The 19462-nt window shown below is 41.6% G+C and overlaps 1 protein-coding gene across 2 annotated transcripts in view; it reads right to left on the bottom strand.

Moving 5' to 3' along the window:
• Nucleotides 1-3681: 3681 nt before the first annotated feature.
• Nucleotides 3682-19462, bottom strand: part of tti1 (TELO2 interacting protein 1) — a 41584-nt gene continuing 25803 nt past the window's right edge. Inside the window, exons 8-9 of one of the 2 annotated variants that reach the window (XR_507549.3) lie at nucleotides 4276-5359; nucleotides 3682-3815 (exon numbers count right to left, since the gene is read on the bottom strand). Coding sequence is in view for 1 of the 2 variants with exons in the window: in XM_008121567.3 (XP_008119774.2) it covers nucleotides 5146-5359 (214 nt within the window). In the remaining variant the exon portion in view is untranslated. Of the gene's footprint in view, nucleotides 5360-19462 lie in introns of both variants that reach the window. The other variant, XM_008121567.3, reaches the window with a different exon arrangement.

Genomic DNA, 19462 nt, shown 5'->3' with positions numbered 1-19462 from the left:
TGTGCTGCGTACTATGCAAGTGTTTAAAGGGTTAAGCTTGGATTGCATCAGACAGCAGAGGATGAGATAAATAGCCTCTACTTTTTATCTGCCCCTTCCCGTGTGTGCCTGCGTGAGAGCTGTGTATTGTCTTGTGAGGATTCCATTTGTAAGTAAACATTTTGATAGATAACCGAAGACTGCAGCGTTATTATTTATCCAGAGCTTCCTAGTCAGCTACTTCTGCTGCGTGTGCCTAGCAAAAGCCACTCTGATATTGGGTTATGGGCCCAGTGTCCAGCCCAGAGCCCAGGTTCTGACCCAGGTTCTGGCCCAGATGCCCAAAGAACCACAAGGGCCATCCAATCCAAGCCCCTACTGTCAGGCAAGAAGACACAACCTAAGCCCTCCTGACAGATGGCCTCTGCTTCAAAGCTTCTCCCCAAAAGTCAAGCTCGGCTTCACTGGCAGTGAATCAAGTGGAGTGTATATTCACTTGTGGAATAATGTCCAGGGTGGGAAAATGTCTGTGGGAAGCAAGTGTGAACATTGCAATGAGCAAGCTTGAATACCATTGAGTAGTCATGAAGCTGCAAAGTCAATCAAGAGAAGGCATCTGCATAGAGGTAGCCTGCCTTTTGTTGCCTGGAGGCATCCTCTGTTTGGGAGGTGTCCACTGGCGCTTGAATATTTGCTGTCTGTAATTCCCGAGTAGTGTTCCTTTTTTACTGTCTTGAATCTGGTGTTTTTTTTTTAATACTGGTAACCAGTTAAATCACCCAATAGAGTAATTTGAAACTGTTTTTATACTTAAATAACACATTGTTTTTAACTTTTTATTATGCTTAAGCTGTTGTTTTATTATTGGACTGTTGTATGTTGGTATTGAATGTTTACCATATGTAAACCGCCCTGAGTCCCCACGGGAGACGGAGAGGTATATACCGTATATACTCGAATATAAGCCGACCCAAATATAAGCCGAGGCACCTAATTTTACCACAAAAAAACTGGGAAAACATTGACTCCAGTATAAGCCGATGGTGGTAAATTTCAGAAATAAAAATAGATACCAACAAAATTACATTAATTGAGGCATCGGTAGGTTAAATGTTTCTGAATATTTACATAAAGCTCAAATTTAAGATAAGACTGTCCAACTCTGATCAAATCATTATTCTCATCTTCTTCAATGTAAATGTGCTTACGTATCCTTTTAATAATAATAGAGTAAAATAATACATGTAATAATAATAATAATAATAATAATGGAAAATAATACATGTAGTAATAAATAGAGTAAAATAATAAATATAATAAGATCAGAGTGAAATAATAAACATAGTAATAATAATAAAAATAGAGTAAAATAAATGTAATAGTAGCAACAATAGAGAAAAATAATAAATGTAATAATACCAATAATAATAGAGAAAAATAATAAATGTACCATATATTTTCGAGTATAAGCTGACCCAAATATAAGCCAACCAGGACCCTCACCCGAGTATAAGCCGAGGAGGGCTTTTTCAGTCTTAAAAAAAGGGCTGAAAAACTAGGTTTATACTCGAGTATATACAGTAAATTGTTGTTGTTGTATTTTTGATATATTCATAGAGAGCCAACAATATTTTTGCTAACTTGGCTTCTCTCCTTTATATTTATATTTGCGTTATTTCTTTTTGTATATTTATAGCTGGCAAGTCATTTTTATAGGGCTGAAATATAAATTACCCCAGGGTGCAGCTACACTGTAGAACTTATGCAGTTTGACACCACTTTAACTGCTCTGCTCCAATGATACAGGATTTGAAGTTTGGAGGCACCAAAGGCCTTATTCCATAGCATCGGGTGATGGCAGTTAAAGTGGTGCCAAACTGCATTCAGTCTGCTGTATAGATGCAACCAGTGTGGTGCAAGGAACAGTGCCCTATCCATCCAAGGGATGCTGCAGAACTCACCTGCTGACCTTATGCTATGCCAGTTACCTGTTTTATACAGTTTTCTCCAAATTTTCCACTCCAGAGATCTGAGTGAACACACAGGACTGATGTGATAAATCGCACGCAATAAATCACAAATGTAACTATTGGAAGCCTCATTTCTTGGCCTGGTGGTCACCCAACAAACAAACGAAAAACCAGAGGCAATGCAGCGGGTTGTTGAAGGCTTTCATGGCCAGGACCACAGGATTGTTGTATGTTTTCCGGCCTGTATGGCCATGTTCCAGAAGCATTCTCTCCTGACGTTTCACCCACATCTACCAACTGGGACACAGCATATCATTTGAGAACACAGAAATGCTTGACCACTCAAACAACTATCATGTCAGACTACACAGAGAAGCCATTGAAATCCACAAGCATGTGGACAACTTCAACAGAAAGGAGGAAACCATGAAAATGAACAAAATCTGGCTACCAGTATTAAAAAAACTCCTAAATCAGAACAGTAAATAAGGAGCAGCACTCAGAAAACAGAAGAATTCCAGATAGGAATCAATCAGGGGCAGCTAACGACTCTGAACAAAGAATGCCCCCAGGCAGGAAGAAGCCAGGAGATGAAGCTATTCAATGCTAATTCAGGTGATTAATTACAACAGGGGTCCCCAAACTAAGGCCCGGGGGCCGGATGTGGCCCTCCAAGGTCATTTACCTGGCCCCCGCCCTCAGTTTTATAATATAATATTTTATATCAGTTTTAATAATATAATATATTGTATATACATATAATATTGATGATAATCATATGTTATACAATATAATACTAGTAGTAATACCATATAATAATATTAATTATATGTTATATATTACATATTATTAGTAGTATAGTGGTATAGTTCAATATAGTAATATATAATGCTAATATTGTGTTACACTTTCCATTGAAATTCTAATAGGTTTATGTTGGTTAAAATTGTTTTCATTTTTAAATATTGTATTGTTCTTTCATTGTTGTTGTTGCACTACCATTGTGCAGTATGCATAGGAATTTGTTTGTATTTTTTTTTCAAATGATAATTCAGCCCCTCAACAGTCTGAAGGATTGTGGACCGGCCCTCGGCTTAAAAAGTTTGGGGACCCCTGAATTACAACATTCACACTGGCCTCCAACTGACAAGCGTTCTCCTCTCACCCTGGACTTTCCACAGATATATAAACCTTCCTTGCCTAGTTTCTCCACACCTCACAACCTATGAGGATGCCTGCCACAGATGTGGGCAAAACGTCAGGAGAGAATACTTCTGGAACATGACCATACAACAATCCTGTGATCCTGGCCATGAAAGCCTTCAACAACACATCGTACCCTAAAATGTTCTCCATGGAATCTGGAAAACCTAGAAAAAGCCATGATGCTGCATGCCATGATCACCCCCAATTCATGGAGTATGTATTGCAGGGTTTTTTTTGGCAACACTTGTTCAGAGACGGGTTGCCTTTGAGGCTGAGAGGTTCCAAGGCTGAGCAGGAATTCGAACCCTGGTCTCCGGACTTAAGAGTGCAATGCTCACCATGTTTTAATATATTTTTAAATGCCTAACAAATACTATTGGAAGACATCCATCCTGCTCTCCCCTACGTTGACTCTAACATTGTCATTTTCCTTCTCCTGCACGATTTTTTAACATCTTTACCTGCAGAAGAAAGGAAAGGTTCAATTTTTTCCCCATTTCATTTGGTGCAATAAAGGCATCCCTGCTTTGTGGATTCTGATGCATTTTATTGCAAAATCCGTTCCCAACATGAAACTTTGTGCATCCAACTAGTACAGCATGACTTTCTCGGGTGCAAAGGAACAACTTTCTAGTTCAGCATCCCCTCATTGGTTAGTTTCTATAAAATATTTGATTATATTAACAACTTTTTAAAGTATTTTGCTATTTTAAGTCATTTTAATTGATTTGTACGTTGCATTCTATCTTAATATTTGCATTTTAAATTGTATTCCTTTTTTAATGTCACGAGTCGCTTGGCATCTTAACTGAGAGATAAAAGCAGGATGATAAGGATAATAATAATCTCCACTAAGCACAGGATCGTATATCCCCCTCCTGCCCAGTGACATAAAATTCCATACAATGTTTCTTTAAATGGCAAAGTTATTAGAAACAGTTGGCATCCCATGACTGCCAAGATAAATGAGATTAATGAGGTACAGAATTTGCAAAAACTGCTTGTGAGAAGTGAACGGGAGCGAAGCAAGATGGTACACTGCGTGAAAAAGAGGCCAATGCACAACGTTTTGTGCAAATCAGAGGTCATCATCTATTTGCAAAACGCTTTTGCAAGAAACCAGTCCAACATTTCTCTTGCCCCACAAGAATCCCCCTAGTTCTCCTGGGAGCAATGGGGCAGGTCTTGCAATCAGTGGCTTTAAGAGAAGAAGCCGGCGTTTTGCACATGGTGGACACGTAGGTATGGAGTTACAACTCAGTGCATGAGTTGCTCAGGCCGATCTCTGACCTTCAATGGCCAAGATCTTGGGGCCAAATGGAAGGAGGTGAGATCCCTTCACCTCCAGTGGCTGCAACAACTAACAGGAAGTCCAAGACTCTCAGAAATATACAGAACTATAGAACACAGTGTTCCAAGTCAGGTGAGGATCTGCTTGGCTTGAAGGCCACCAAGAAGGTTCACAGAACCTTCTTCAAACAAGTCCAAGAGCTTTGTCCCCAGTGCAGACCCTCAGGATTGTATGGAAGCATTTTACCAGATGACTCTCCTAGATTCTCAGAAATGTCCATAACTGCAACGCAGAGCAATTGCGTTAGAGGACAGGCTAACCTTGGAGGCCACCAAGAAGGTTGCAACTAAGTCCAAGAGCTTTCTTCTTAATGGAGAACTGCAGGATTGTATGGAAATGTTCAGCCAGAAGGACTACCAAGACTCTTGGAAATGTACACAACAGTGGAAGTGCATTCTAAGGCAGGTGAGTGTCTGCTAAGCTTGGAGACCACTAGGGAGGTTCAGAGAACCTTCTGCAACCATGTCTAAATGCTCCCTTCCCAGTGGAGCCCCTCAGAGATTGCTCCATCCATCTTCAGCTCTGGTTTGTTCCCTTTTTAGAGCCCCCTCATCTCTTTCTGGTCCTTCTCAGGTTTCTTTGTCTCCTGGTCCAGGTGCTTCATCCGCCTTGCCTTCTTCCATGGTTCAGGGGTGTTCTTCAGGGTCTTTCTCCTCCTCCTCCCTCTCTTCTGTGCAGCTCCTCCAACAGTCGCTGCACATTGTCAGTGAACTCATTGCGCTTCTTGCCCATCCCGCGGAGTTTGATGGGCGCCAGGTCCGGATGTGGAGGCTGGAAGGTCTGCGGGCACCAGACGTTGCAGAGGAAGAGCCAGGTGGCATCGGGGTCCATCTGCATCAGGTAGAGGAAGACGCTGCAAGACACCAAAGGGAAAGCAGAGTGAAAAACAAGAGGAGATAAAAGAAAAGGGGAACGAGCAGTAAGGGTTAATCAGTGCTCCCTGGAATCTTTTAGGAGTGCCAATTCACCTTCTGGATGTAGGAATATTGGGTATCTATAGCAGAGCAGAGTGCAACAGAAGGAACTTATTATTAGGAAACAGGAAGGGAAATATGCAGGATGCTTCGGTAAAGTTTTAAAAGTTCAAAAAAGAAGAAGATAAAAAACATAATTTTACTGTTGCAGGAAATACATCTCTGTATAAAGAGTAGATAGACAAATGAAAGTTACCTAACTTTGATAGACGAGTCCCTAATGCTGCCTGCCATGTCTCTGTTGTGGGATGCTGGTACGTAAAATGATTTATAGTTTCCAAATCATGACCTTCCTGAACCACTGCAAGCTGCATAGCAAGTCTCCCAGAAGCAAGCAAAATACAGCAGAGTCTTTTCACAGAAAACATATGTGCTTCATTCATATGTGCTTACCAGGCCGGGCTGTGGCGCAGCTGGTTAGTAGCCAGCTGCAAGAAATCACTACTGACCAAGAAGTCACGAGTTCGAAGCCCGGGTCGGATTGAGTGCCTGACCATTAAATAGCCTAGCCTGTTGTTTGCCTAAGCAAGTGAAAGACAGTTGCATCTGTCAAGTAGGAAAATTTAGGGACCGCTTACGCGGGGAGGCTAATTAAACTAATTTACGTCACCATAAAAATGTCCAGCAGTGTGTGTGTGTGAAGATGAGAAAGTACTCCATCAAGGACTCGGTGTCACAAGTGGATAATGAAGCAGCAGCTCACCCTGTGGCCGGAATCGAGCATACACTCATGAAACCAGATGTTGGAAAAAGTTAAATAACCTTTGTGTCTCTGTCTGTATGTGTCGTATGTCTAATGGCATTGAATGTTTGCCATGTATATGTACATTGTGATCCGCTTTAAGTCCCCTTTGCAGTGAGAAGGGCAGAATATAAATACTGTAAATAAATAAATAAATAAATAAATCTGCACACTGTTTAATAAACTCAGACTTCACCAAAAATATTTGTAGACTTTAATTAGGATTTGCAGATCCTCATTCCCTGTACTTGCAAACAATCAGAGTCATCAGATGGTCACATACAACACAGGCAGATACTCACACTAAGTCACACAGGAGAGAGGGAGATGGATTAGTTCCTCCTCCTTATATAGCCACCTGCCAATAAGTCATCAGCCTATCAGGGACACTGACTGATGCAAACCTTTCCAATAACCCCCACATGGCTATGACTCAGCCATTACCACATTCCCATAGATATTGCATCATGGCATTTACAGTCATACCCAAGTGCTGTCAATATACCTCATGTTCACCAAACAGTATTTTATTCTATGATTCGACATGCTGTGCCACTTCTATCGATCAGTCTCTGTGGGCCAAAGAAAGGCCTTGTAGTGCTCCCTTCTCACACAAAGGGTCGCAATGGCACACTAAAGACTTCTTTCGAGAAGAAGGGAGGGAAAGCAATCTCTCCATCCAGGCAGGATGTGTATACTCTACACCACTGGAGAAATTATACTGTTTAGCTAGTACTGCACCATCTGACATAGTATCAGCCTGTAATGAAAGGACCAAAGCAGTGACATCTCCGGCCCATCCTCTGTTCGGATACCAGCCAGCAAGCCAACGCGTTAAATCAAGAAATAGCTTTCTAAGATCTACAGAGATATTCACAGGAACACCTCAGCAAGCGAGAGTCCAAAAATGGCAGGCTAACACCCAGAACTTCAATCAGTGGCTGAGACCGGATGAGAAACTCTCCTCTGGGCACACAGAAGATTGGGTAATTTGGAAGGCACTGAGCAGACTGCATTCTGGCACCACAAGATGCAGAGCCAACCTTAAGAAATGGGGCCACAAAGTGGAGTCCACGACATGCAAGTGTAGAGAAAAGCAAACCACAGAGCACTTACTACAATGCAGCCTGAGCCCTGCCACATGCACCATGGAGGACTCTGGATGAGCTGGAAAACGAATGAGCAACACAAAGCTTTCTAATCCAAACAGAATAAGCCTTCCAAATTGCACAGGTGCATGCCGATCTCCGTAAGCTGCAGGATTCCAGGCCAGAAAAATGATATCGCTATTTTGCACTTTTGTCTCCAAAGTCGTGTTTGTGCCACGCGAAGCTGCTTTGCACCGAAGACAGTGAGTGTGTCTTCATTAAGCATCAAAGTATTCAAAGGTTTTTGTGTAAAATAAAAACCATGTTCAACAAAATTCACAGCAACACAATGATTCCGGCCACGAAAGCCTTCGGCAACATGGTAATAGATTTCTACATCCATAGATTTTGGTATCCATGGGTCAGACTAGATGGCTCCTGGGGATCCCCTTCCTATACTGGGATTCTGTAAGTCGACTGTCTTTCTGTCTCTCTTTCAAGTTCCAGGTTATCATGGACTCAGAAGAGGAGTCCTTTTTGGCTCAACATGGTCACCAGACTCCCATTGCAAACCCTAACAAGTCCCACCACAAAGGTGTTTGCTCAAAGAAGACAATGGGCTCTCCTTCTCTGCAGGTTTCAAAGCAGTGGTTGGATGACATCTTCACAAGAAGGTTTGGGTTTCTTGTGATGGAGAAGACAGAGAGGTGATATGATAGAGCCATGTTGCCAAGAAAACCCAATGAGAGATTCAATTAAGGTATGCCAAAATTAGAAATTATTCGAAGGCACAGGACAAAAGAAAATAGTGTCTTTCAGCAATGCTTCTGTTGCATATTCTTGCAGGATGCTATAGTTGGGTTGGTCTAGATGGCCCTTGAGCTCCCTTCCAACTCTGTGATTCTTTGGACTGACAGATGAGAAGAGGTGACCCTTGTAGTGTCTTCTAATTAATTGCATGTCGTATCATTCAGCGGAGCCAGCCCAGCTCCACATTCTCAAGGGCACCCACAGAGTGTCCAAAGGAGAGTGACAGCTTTATGGGGTCTATTTCAGAAAACCAATCGTCCCCCTCGGCATCTGCCGTGACTGATGGATTGCCTGTTAAGATCTCTTCCTAAGGTCAGGTTTCTCACAGCCTCTCTCCTTGCCTGGCTTTTCTTTCCCCTTCTAAATCACATCACTTGGAAGAACACGCTGTGGCTATTGCAACTTTGTCCCAGGTTGCGCTTCAGTCTTGATGTTTCAAGATGATCAGCAATGGTTTTCAGAACTGATGCAAGGGTTCTTTCCATGCCAATTTCCCTCATAAATTGCAAGAATTGCCTGCATACTACTTGCGAGCCGAGTCCCATGGACATCAAACAACCTCTCCTTGATTCTGCCAATAAGGATTTCCTTCCTTTCCTGTTGACTGGATGACTAAGGACCATTCAACTGTCTGCTTGCTCCATTTCAATCTTTGCAAAAGGAATCTGATTCATGCTCCTTGGCTTTGCAACTTCTCTGTTCGATAATAGATGATTGGAGACAATCGCAGCCCTGCCTTGAATTTCACCTCCTCATTCGAAATCCTATCTCCTGGTCAGGTCTGGCTTTGATATATACCATATCTCAAGCATCACTTTCCTTCATAGACACAACTTCAAACTGAAGCACCCTGAATGGATTGAGTTGGAAGAGACCCCAAGGGGCATTCAGTCCAAGCCCTTTTTGCCAGGCAGGAAGACACAATCCAAGCCCCCCTGACAGATGGACATTCAGCCGCTACTTCAAAGCCTCCAAAGAAGAAGTCTCCAACACTCCAAGGAAGCATATTCCACCATCAAACAGAATCCATTGTTCCATTGAGTCCTACTTGCTAGAGCAGCAGAATCCATAGATCGCATGTCGCCTTCTCTCAGCCTTCTCTAAACATTTCCAGCTTCTTCAGCAGCTCCTCACAGGGATGAATAGTTTCCAGAACATGGGCTATTTTGGTCTCCCTTCTCGGGACACCTTCCAGCTTGTCCACTTCCTTCTTGAATTGAATTGTGGCCAGAAGATATTCATCCCCTTGACCAAGGCATCCCCAACTAAGGTGTTGGGTCCAATTTTTTAGAAATCCAAGACTAATCAGGTGGATATTGATGAGATGCTCCAAACAGGTCAAGAAATGAGTGACCAGCTTCCTTGGTAGACTTATTGGTTTTATTTGTATAAACAACCTATCTGCTAAGCATTTCCAACATCTTGCTTCTTTTGCGTCCTTGTAAAAATCACCTTTTTAACCTCCACAGGCTGAAAGCCAGGAGTAAGGTCACAACAACTTCTGTTATAGAACTCCAATATGATGACGATAACATGGTCTGTGCTCTTTCAGAGGAAGGCCTACAAGCCACTTGAATAACTTTATTATTATTATAATAATAACTTTATTTTTGTACCCTACCTTCATCTCCCTGAAGGGACTCAGGGTGGCTTATATATGGTACAAGGTGCCTAAAACAACGCATAAAATAAACACACAGTACAACAATTTGAACTCAGAACAGTGCCCAATAACCTATAGTGTCATCTGTTGTATAAAAACATGACCAACTGTAAACAAGAAGAAAGGAAAGGGATAGTGAAAATTGTAGCTAAGGAATAAGGGAATGGGATGCAAGTGCTGTGTTGTATCATAATTGCAGACCATTGGGCTAGACATTCTCATAGGCTTGTCTAAACAACCAAGTCTTCAATTCTCTCTGGAAGGAGGACAGGGTGGGGGCCTGCCTAATCAACTTCTTTGTAGAAAGAAGCCTATAAAAGGCTTGGCCTCCCACTGAGCATCAAGAAAATCAAAGTGCTCTATTACTAGGCACCAACCATTCCCCCTGCAATGCCAGCAAAAAGCTTAATGGTGTAATGCTAGAAAATATTGACAATTTTCATTAGCTAGGCAACCGCCGCTCCACAAAAGTTGACATTGACAGTGAAATACAGCACCGTCTGAGCTCTGCGAGTGCAGCACTTTTCTGAACTGAAGCAGAAAATGAGAATCAGGACTTCATAGAGATACCACGATGCTTGTTTATAAAGCTATTGTCCTCCCAACTCTGTTGTATGCTTGTGAAACATGGACCGTCTACAAATGTCACTCTCAATTTCTGGAATGATTCCATCAGGCCCTTGTTGGCCTTTCATTTGGAAATCAATGTCCTTATTGCGAAAGAAAAACCATGCAGATCCAGAAAAGGTCTCCACAGTGACTTATGGACCCACAACCATGGCTGTACCATCAGAAGACAATCGGACGCGACCATGAGGGATTATCTATGATGATGATAATGTCCTACCCAAAGACATCAAAAGATACTGAGAATGATTTTCACATGGAGCAGCAGAAACTTTTCTCGCTTGGCAGACTAGAGAAGATCTAACAACTCAACTCAATATCTGCTGGGTTCTAGTGGACCAAATTGTTGTTGATGGCAAGGATGATAGTTTGATGAGCAACGGCTTTGTTTCTCCATCCAAGCAGAACATTGTTTCAGCAATGCAAATCTGTCATTCATCTCTCTCTACGCATTTCATCCAAGGCGCCATCTTTTTGCTTCTCCACTTCCACCCAACATCCTCAGGTCCAGTTCACACAGGGAGGGAGGATGACATAAAACTGACCCACAGACCTTTTTTTCCTTTTCTGACCCAATGCATCTCTCTGCAGCAGAAGCAGCAACTTGGTTTCTGTTTGGTGGCTTCTAAATAAGACAGTTTCCAAGCAACCCCTGTTTCCATGGCAAGAGATCCCTGATTAATCCAGGATGTGGTGGAGTTTGCAGCTGCTTTGCTCAAGTGAGAGTTGTGGGTTTTAGATAGATATAGTCGGTCCTCTCCATCCACGGATTCTGCATCCGCTGATTCAACCACCCGTGGCTTAAAATAAATTTTAAAATTCCAAAAAGCTGATCTTGGTTTTTCCACTTTGTCTATAGGATATCATTTTACTAAGTTGTTGTATATAATAGGATTTGAGCATTTATGGATTTTGGTATCCACATGCCGAACAACAGCGGATAACAGGATAGACGGCTAGATAGATAGGGAAACAGACAAACAGATGGATAGACAGACAAACAGACAATACTGACAGACAGGTGATATCTATACACATAATAAAAGTGAAAATGTGTATGTGGTGGAGGTATCAATTTACAGATAGCCTCCGGCCTCTACAAACAACTATAAACCACAGTGCTGGGAAGCCACCAAAACCCTCTCCCCAAGGACATTGCAGGTTACAGTGAGCCACATTCCAATGTTCCTTTCTCTCTCCATTGGTGTGGAATTTGCATGACCCCGCCCACTGCCTCTCCCTTAACCCTTTCCTATTCTTTTCTATGGCACACAGCAACTGAACATACTAGAGAGAGGGGCTTGGGGAAATTCACCTTGATTTAGAGGAATCGTAGGTCCTGAGATGTATCATTCACCTGCAGTCTAAGAGCACTCTGAACTCCACCAAGGATGGATCTGGAACTAACTTGGCATGCAGACCCGACTCGGCCAACTTTGCATGCTGGCGGGGTTTGAGGATGTTTGACCTTGACATCCGAGAGTTACAATTCACCTGTATTCAGAGAATACTGAACCCAGCAGATGATGGATCTGGACCAAACTTGGCGCAGAGACTCAACATGGCTAACTTTGAATACTGGTGGACTTTGGAGGTGATTGACCTTTAATTCTAGGAGTTACAGTTCACCCATATTCGGAGAACACTGATCCCAGCAGATGACAGATCTGGACCAATCTTGTAACACAGACCCAACGTGGCCAACTTTGAATACTGGTGGACTTTGTGGGTGACTGACCTTTGGGAGTTATAGTTCCCCCCCATATCCAGAGACCACTGAACCCAGCTGATGACGGATCTGGACTATACTTGGCATGCAGACCCAACATGACCAACTGTGTATACAGACCTGGTTTGGGGAGGATTGACTCACGATCCTGGGAACTGTAGTTCAGCCACATCGCTATGTATTTTCTAATGGGAGCCTTCATTAAAAAAACAAAATCAAAGCCTGGCTTTTTTCCTAATAAATAGTGTTACTAATTAACTAAACGATATTACCTAGCACCCCAAAACAAACCAAGTCTTTTTCAAATAACATGGGCTCCACCGGGTCCCCAGACTAGTATGAAGTATATATAAAAGACAGATATATGGAAAAAGGACATATAACAGCTGCATAGATAGACACATTAATAGATAAATAGACAATCAGGTAGGTAGGTAGGTAAATAGATAGATAATAAGAGAAACAGACAAATAGGTAGATAGATAGAAAGTAGACAAACATGACAGATAGATAGATAGACATATATATATGGAAAGTAGATCCAGTAAATGTTGGAAATGCAAGAACAATGTTGGGATATTTGGTCTTGTTCAAAGACCCAGAAGTATTGGACTCAGATACACATGATGCTAAAAGACACTGTAAAGGTTAAAATTATAGTGAAACTCAAACTGTATTGGTTGTGGATTCTGGAGGATCAATGAGTAAAGAAACATGGAAGATTACTATGATACCTAATCATTGCAGCGAGGATAATCTATGTGCAGAGATGAAAAGAACCAGATGCAAGAAGACTGGCTAATGAAGATACAGTAGCATATGATTTAGCCATGATGGAAAAAAAATTGACTTTGTTGATTACATCAGGAGAGAATGCTCCTGGAACATGGCCATACAGCCTGGAAAACTCACAGAAACCCATAGATCAGGAAGTCTAAGTCTCCAGAGACTGGAGCTGAGGTGAGGTCTTTTTGAGATGGGTGCACGAAGTGTGAGAATAGGAGTCACTTATGTCAGAAATACTGAAAATTAACAGTGTATTTTTAATTACAAAAAATGATGTACAGGCACTGAAAGAGTTAAAATGATGCAATGACTAAGCAAAACCAGTAGGGTAATATAAGCAGGTGTTCCTGTGAGTTAGTTGCTCCTCCTGTGTGAAGACTTACTTCTGTGTGAAGAATGCCTCCGTGTAAAGAGTGCTATGTTTGATGCTCCAAGGAGAGCGCTGCTTCAGTTTGAAGATTGAGAGAGAAGCCCAGCTTGAAGGCAAGAAGCTGAAGCAAAGATATAACAAGGAAATATATAGAACTTTGTTTATGTTATGGAAACCTTGTTTTTGTAAATAGCAGAATCAATATATTTTTCTACAAGAAAAGCCTCCAAAGAAAGATAATAATAGTCTGTGTGTTTTTATTTCATCTTATACTGGCTACTGGTTCTGGGTCATGCTGCCACCGCCAAATGAGCTACTCTGCTGTATACTTTTATGGTGAGGCTCTTGTGTTATTAAGTCCATTTGCCAAAGAACTTATAAGTGTGTTGTCGAAGGCTTTCATGGCCGGGATCACAGGGTTGTTGTATGTTTTCGGGATGTATGGCCATGTTCTAGAAGTATACTCTCCTGACGTTTCGCCCACATCTATGGCAGGCATCTTCAAAGGTTGTGAGTGTTGTGGTAATCTCTGAGCGGTTAGACTCAATTTAACCCTCTCTGGAGGATATTCCACCAAAATGCAGCAGAGTAGCAAAAGCAAAGCTTTCAAATGCAACAGTTACTTACACGGAGTGAGCACAGAGAAGCCTTTGACCATTTAGGATTGCAATGGACTGCAGAGTCTCAGTAAAAGTTCAAAAAGTATTTATTCAGGTAAAAAGAACTCCATTGTAGATAGAAAGGCTTGGGAGCTGTCTAGTCTACTCTAGACTGGTTTCTAAGGAAAAATAAGAAAGGAAAAATAAGAAACATCTAAATAGTTACATCTTGCCAGGAGAGATGGCAGGACGTGTTGTTAGCTTGAAGAACAAAGGGAGAAGAGAGAACCAAAATGGTTCCAACCTCATGGTCCAGTTTATTGGGGCCATAAAAGACATTCTGACCAATGGGAAGATAGTGTCCCTGGAGATTCACATTTCTACTAACTTCAAAGTAAGGGATAGAGGAAAACACTGTCAAGCCTGTCTAGGGAAAGGATTGCCTCAATCTAACTCTATCATCTATCTAACTACATCTAGACTTGAGTAGTCCAGGGAGGTAACTGAAACTCAAATGTGTGTGTGTGTGTGTGTGTGTGTGTGTGTGCAAGTGCTTTTGTGCATTGGCATATCTACCTCACAGCCTCAGAGGATGACTTCCATAGATGTGGGCGAAACGTCAGGAGAGAATACTTCTGGAACATGGCCCGGAAAACACACAACAACCCAACTTATAAGTGTATGTTCGTTTGGTGGATGCTTTCTGGATGGTGTCCATGATCGCTTTCACCGGAGCTGAGAGGTGACCAGTGGTCATGGTGCCAAGCTGTAAGGCAGAGCGAGAGGATGTCCAGATGTCAAATTTGGCTGTCCTGAAGGGTGATGAGGTCCAGCCTTTGCCAAACACGCTGGCAGTTGTGTTTCGATGCATTGAGCAGTGGCGCAAACCATGGTTAGTGTGGCCACCAGGGAGGGGGCTATGAAGATGCAGTTCACCCTGTCTCTTAGGATTTTCTCCAAGGATCAGACAATCAAGGGAATCGGAGGAAAATGTGTACAGGAGGCCCTCCAACCAATTGATGAGGAATGCATCTCTGAGGCAGCCGGGAAACACTCCAGGCCGAAGTCATGTGCAGAATCGGGGACACCGAGCATTTAGAGGATGCGAAGAGATCCACGTCCGGATGTCCACATTGATGGAAAAGGGCGTGTAGCTCTTCTGGGTTCTTCTGGGTACTAGTTCCTCCGCACCTGTCCTTCCAAGTCCTAGTCTTCTTCTGGTTTCTTTACAATTTGGATAAATAATCGAGCTAAGATATGGAAATCATCATTAACTTTAAAGTGATGCAAATCATTTACGGCCATTATTTTCTCCCCTTCATCTTCAGCTGTAACCCTGCTTTTGCATTTTCCTCGACTCGATATAAATATTCAGATCAGACCCAAGACCCAACGATCTCTGGGCGGAGATAGCATCAGAAATCAATTTTGGAAACATTTAAAGAGATAACCATTTAAAAAAAAAGAATAAAAGCATTTTAAATCAGTTCTCCCCTAAAACAACTCACTGCAAACCCAGCAAAGATAATTTGCTTCACTCACAATGGAATGCCTTGATCCTTTACCGAACAGGCCTTTCTTTAAAAAAGGCTAAGTAAAGTCATCATCATCATCTCGCTGGTGCAAGGTGCCGCTTGGAAGATAGTTATCGTTGGGTGCGATAGATCTTTTATATATAAAAATCTTCAAAAACAAGGGCAGGCGAGGAAAGAAAGTTTTAAAAGAAAGGAAAGAATGCTAAGGAACACCCGCAGATTTAAAACCATTTGCACAATAAAAGCAAGAGAATGGAACGAGTGACAAAAGACAAAATATGGCAAACTTAAAACAGAAGAGACAAAGAGCGATACACAATGCAGTAGTGTTATATTGTGTTTCAGCATTGTAAGTCTTGCTCAATTCCCTCTGTATTTACTTTTTAAAACAATATTAATTTTTAGGTTGCTGTGATTTTTCCAGGCTGTATGGCCATTTTTCCAGAAGCATTCTCCCCTGACGTTTCGCCCACATCTATGGCAGGCACCCTCAGAGGTTGTGAGGTCTGTTGGAAACTAGGCAAGTGGGGTTTATATATATACCTGTGGAATGATTTCCAGGGTGGGAGGAAGAATTCTTCTCTGTTTAAGCAAGTGTGAATGTTGCAATTGGCCAACTTGATTAGCATTGCATGGCCTTTCAGCTTTAAAGCCTGGCTGCTTCCTGCCTGGGGGAATATTATTTTCCCCCCTATTATAAATGTGCATACTCATATTAAATGCCATTACAAAACTAGTTCATTTAAACTGAACTACAAAAACCAAGATCTAGTTATAGGGAGTCGTTTCAAAAGGATGGATATACATATACACACACATACATACATACATACATACACATACAAATACACATACACCTTTTGCTAAGGTTCTATGATCAAAGTTCATTTCTGAAATAAATGCCATAAAAAGGCATCATATAGTCCCACAATTATCCTTTATAATCTTCTGCCTCACAAGTTTTAAAAGCCAATTTCCCCCGTCAGGATTCCATTCAAGCAATTTCCTTCTTCCTGTAGATGAACCCTTTTAATGCCAATTTAAAGATTTTTTTACTTTTCTTCTCAGTCTGGATTCCTTGGCCCATTAATTCCAGAATCCTTCCAGATAAAGTGTATAATTGCTGGAGTGGTTTTCTTCAGCCCATTTGGACACCCACCCCTCATCAAATTATGAAATACAGTATGAACCCCATATACACATAAACACATATAAATACAGTATGAACCCTATATATATATATATATATATATATATATATATATATATATATATATAGGCCCACTCCATCTACCTTTTCTAGGGACCTTAAAACATGGATATTCCAATGCGCATTTTCAAATTATTATGCCCCTGTCTATGATTGCCCAGATCTAATTAACTGTCAGATTGAACTCAACACTTTACCCCCAGCCCTGGCCCTACAAGCTATTTTTGCACAGGCCCATGGCCAGCCCCCACCCTCTCTAATCTTGATATGTCCATTATAGTCGTGGTTCCGGTTATTGAGATTGGTTTTGATTTATTTTAATGATGTTTGTATACTTCATTGTTTTAACTGTTTAATTCGCTTGTTATATGTTTATTTGCATTTTAAAATGTGTTTTTATTTGGCTAACTCTGTTACTATTGGACTTGGTCCCAATATGGTGGTGGGATATAAAAATATTATTTATTTACTTATTTACTTATTTACAGTATTTATATTCCACCCTTCTCACCCTGAAGGGGACTCAAGGCAGATCACATTAAATACATATAGGGCAAACATTCAATGCCCATAAACACATAGAACTGAGACAGAGACAGACACAGAGGCAATTTAACCTTCTCCTGAGGGGATGTTCGATTCTGACCACAGGGGGGAGCAGCTGCTTCATCATCCACTGTGACAGCACTTCCTCATTCCAACGTCGTAAATTATTTAAATATGCCCCCCCCCCCCCCACTTTATAAATGGTACCTTATTTCCTACTTGATAGATGCAACTATCTTTTGGGTTGCTAGGTCAGCAATGAGCAGGGGCTATTTTTTATTTTTTAATTGACGGGTGCTCACCCTGCCACGGGCTGGCCTCAAACTCATGACCTCATGGTCAGAGTGATTTATTGCAGCAGGTTGCTCACCAGCCTGCGCCACAATTATTATTATTATTATTATTGACACAAAGACATAGTATGACACAGCAAATGAGATCTATATGCTGGATTTCATATCACAAAATCACAAGTCGAACACTTCCCAAGCATTTAGGACTGTGTGATGTATTTTCGGATGATGCGTGAAGATCCCAGTAGGGTGGCCATTTGCAGTTGACAGATCGTGATTTTGTCAATGATTGTTGCTGCTGCTGTTGTTATTATTATTATTATTACACAGGGCATACACTTCTGAAGTTTTCATGCAAATGTTGAACCACATAATACAACAGTAAACCGTATCAAAATGAATGACTTTGGTAAAATTTCACCTGACCTAGAAAATGCATGCTGAAGACATTTTTTTGGACACTGGATAAGTGAAATCATGGATACTGGTCCCACAGATATATTATTTTTTCTGCTTTGATATTAAGGTTTTAAAAAGTAACTTTTCTTCAAGGCTAAAATATGGGAAAGAGGAGGATTCAATGGACAACAAGGACTCTGATCTAGCAAGGCCTGAACAGGACTATGGACATCTTGGTGCCAAGGGGTCATTCATAGGGTCAAAGCCAACTGCATGTCAGTGAACAACATGGCGAAGGACTCTTGATTCTGGGACTTCGAATGGAGACCCTTCACCCTGAGACTAGCTGCGAACCCTTCCTTGCTTCAGAACTTGGCCAAGCAATCACCACCAGAGAGACCAAGTGACTTTATGCATCACTTCTAAGGGCAAAAGGAAAGGAAAGAAAAGCGAGATGCACTGAAACCTTCAAGGATTGTCTGGCAGTTGCTCAAAGCCGCCAGTTTGGTGCAAAGTGCTTTGCAACACTTCTGCAGAGTGTGAACCAGAAGTTGGCTCAAATGCCATTATTGTTACAGGCTGAGTCTCCCTAATCCAAAACGCTTGGGACCAGAAGTTTTCCACATTTCAGATCTGCTTTGTTTTTCCTTTCTGAAATATAATACAGCAGAGTCTCACTTATCCAACACTCGCTTATCCAACGTTCTGGATTATCCAACACATTTTTGTAGTCAATGTTTTCAATATGTCGTGATATTTTGGTGCTAAATTCATAAATACAGTAATTACTACATAACTGCGTATTGAACTACTTTTTCTGCCAAATTTGTTGTCTAACATGATGTTTTGGTGCTTCATTTGTAAAATCATAACCTAATTTGATATTTAATAGGCTTTTCCTTAATGCCTCATTATCCAACATATTCGCTTATCCAACATTCTGCCGGCCCGTTTCTGTTGGATAAGTGAGACTCTACTGTACTTTTCAGAAAGAGCCTCATGTCTCATTCATTAACTACTCATGTATGACATGCAAGGCTTGGGAGAGAGTGAAGATTGTGAAATAGCAGAATATCAAGCCCAGTGTCCCACATGAATCCAAGTCTTGCGCTGTTTCACAGATCCTCAGTCTCTCTCCTTTTGCTGACAGCCTCCTGCGCCTGCCTTTGAGACAGTGGCTTCGCATGCGCCTCTCGGGTTCTCGGGCCCCATCTACATGGACCATTTGCTGCACTTTCAAACCAGCACTGAAGAAAGTGGTTTCACTGTGCAGATGATTACATTGCAAATCCTGGAAACAGAACGAGGCCCGGATGGGGAATGACACAAATCAGAGCAGTGATGCACATTAAAGGCTTTCTTTTGTGTGCATTTGTGGAAGTTTGTTGCCTGGCTGCTGCAGTTTGTTTGAAGCTGCACTGAACATTTAATGCAGTTTCAACCCTGTATTGAAGCAGCTGGGGATGGCGATAACCGACAGGGAGCTCTGGTGTGGGCTGGTCTATGAGGTCACAAAGAGTCGGAAGCGACTGAATGAATAAACAACAACAATTGAAGAAAGCAGTTTCAGATGATTGAAAACAAA

Source organism: Anolis carolinensis, chromosome 4 (assembly GCF_035594765.1).
Source record: "Anolis carolinensis isolate JA03-04 chromosome 4, rAnoCar3.1.pri, whole genome shotgun sequence".
Taxonomy (NCBI): domain Eukaryota; kingdom Metazoa; phylum Chordata; class Lepidosauria; order Squamata; family Dactyloidae; genus Anolis; species Anolis carolinensis.
Note: the sequence above shows the minus strand (reverse complement) of the source record. Positions and strands in the feature narration are given on the sequence as shown.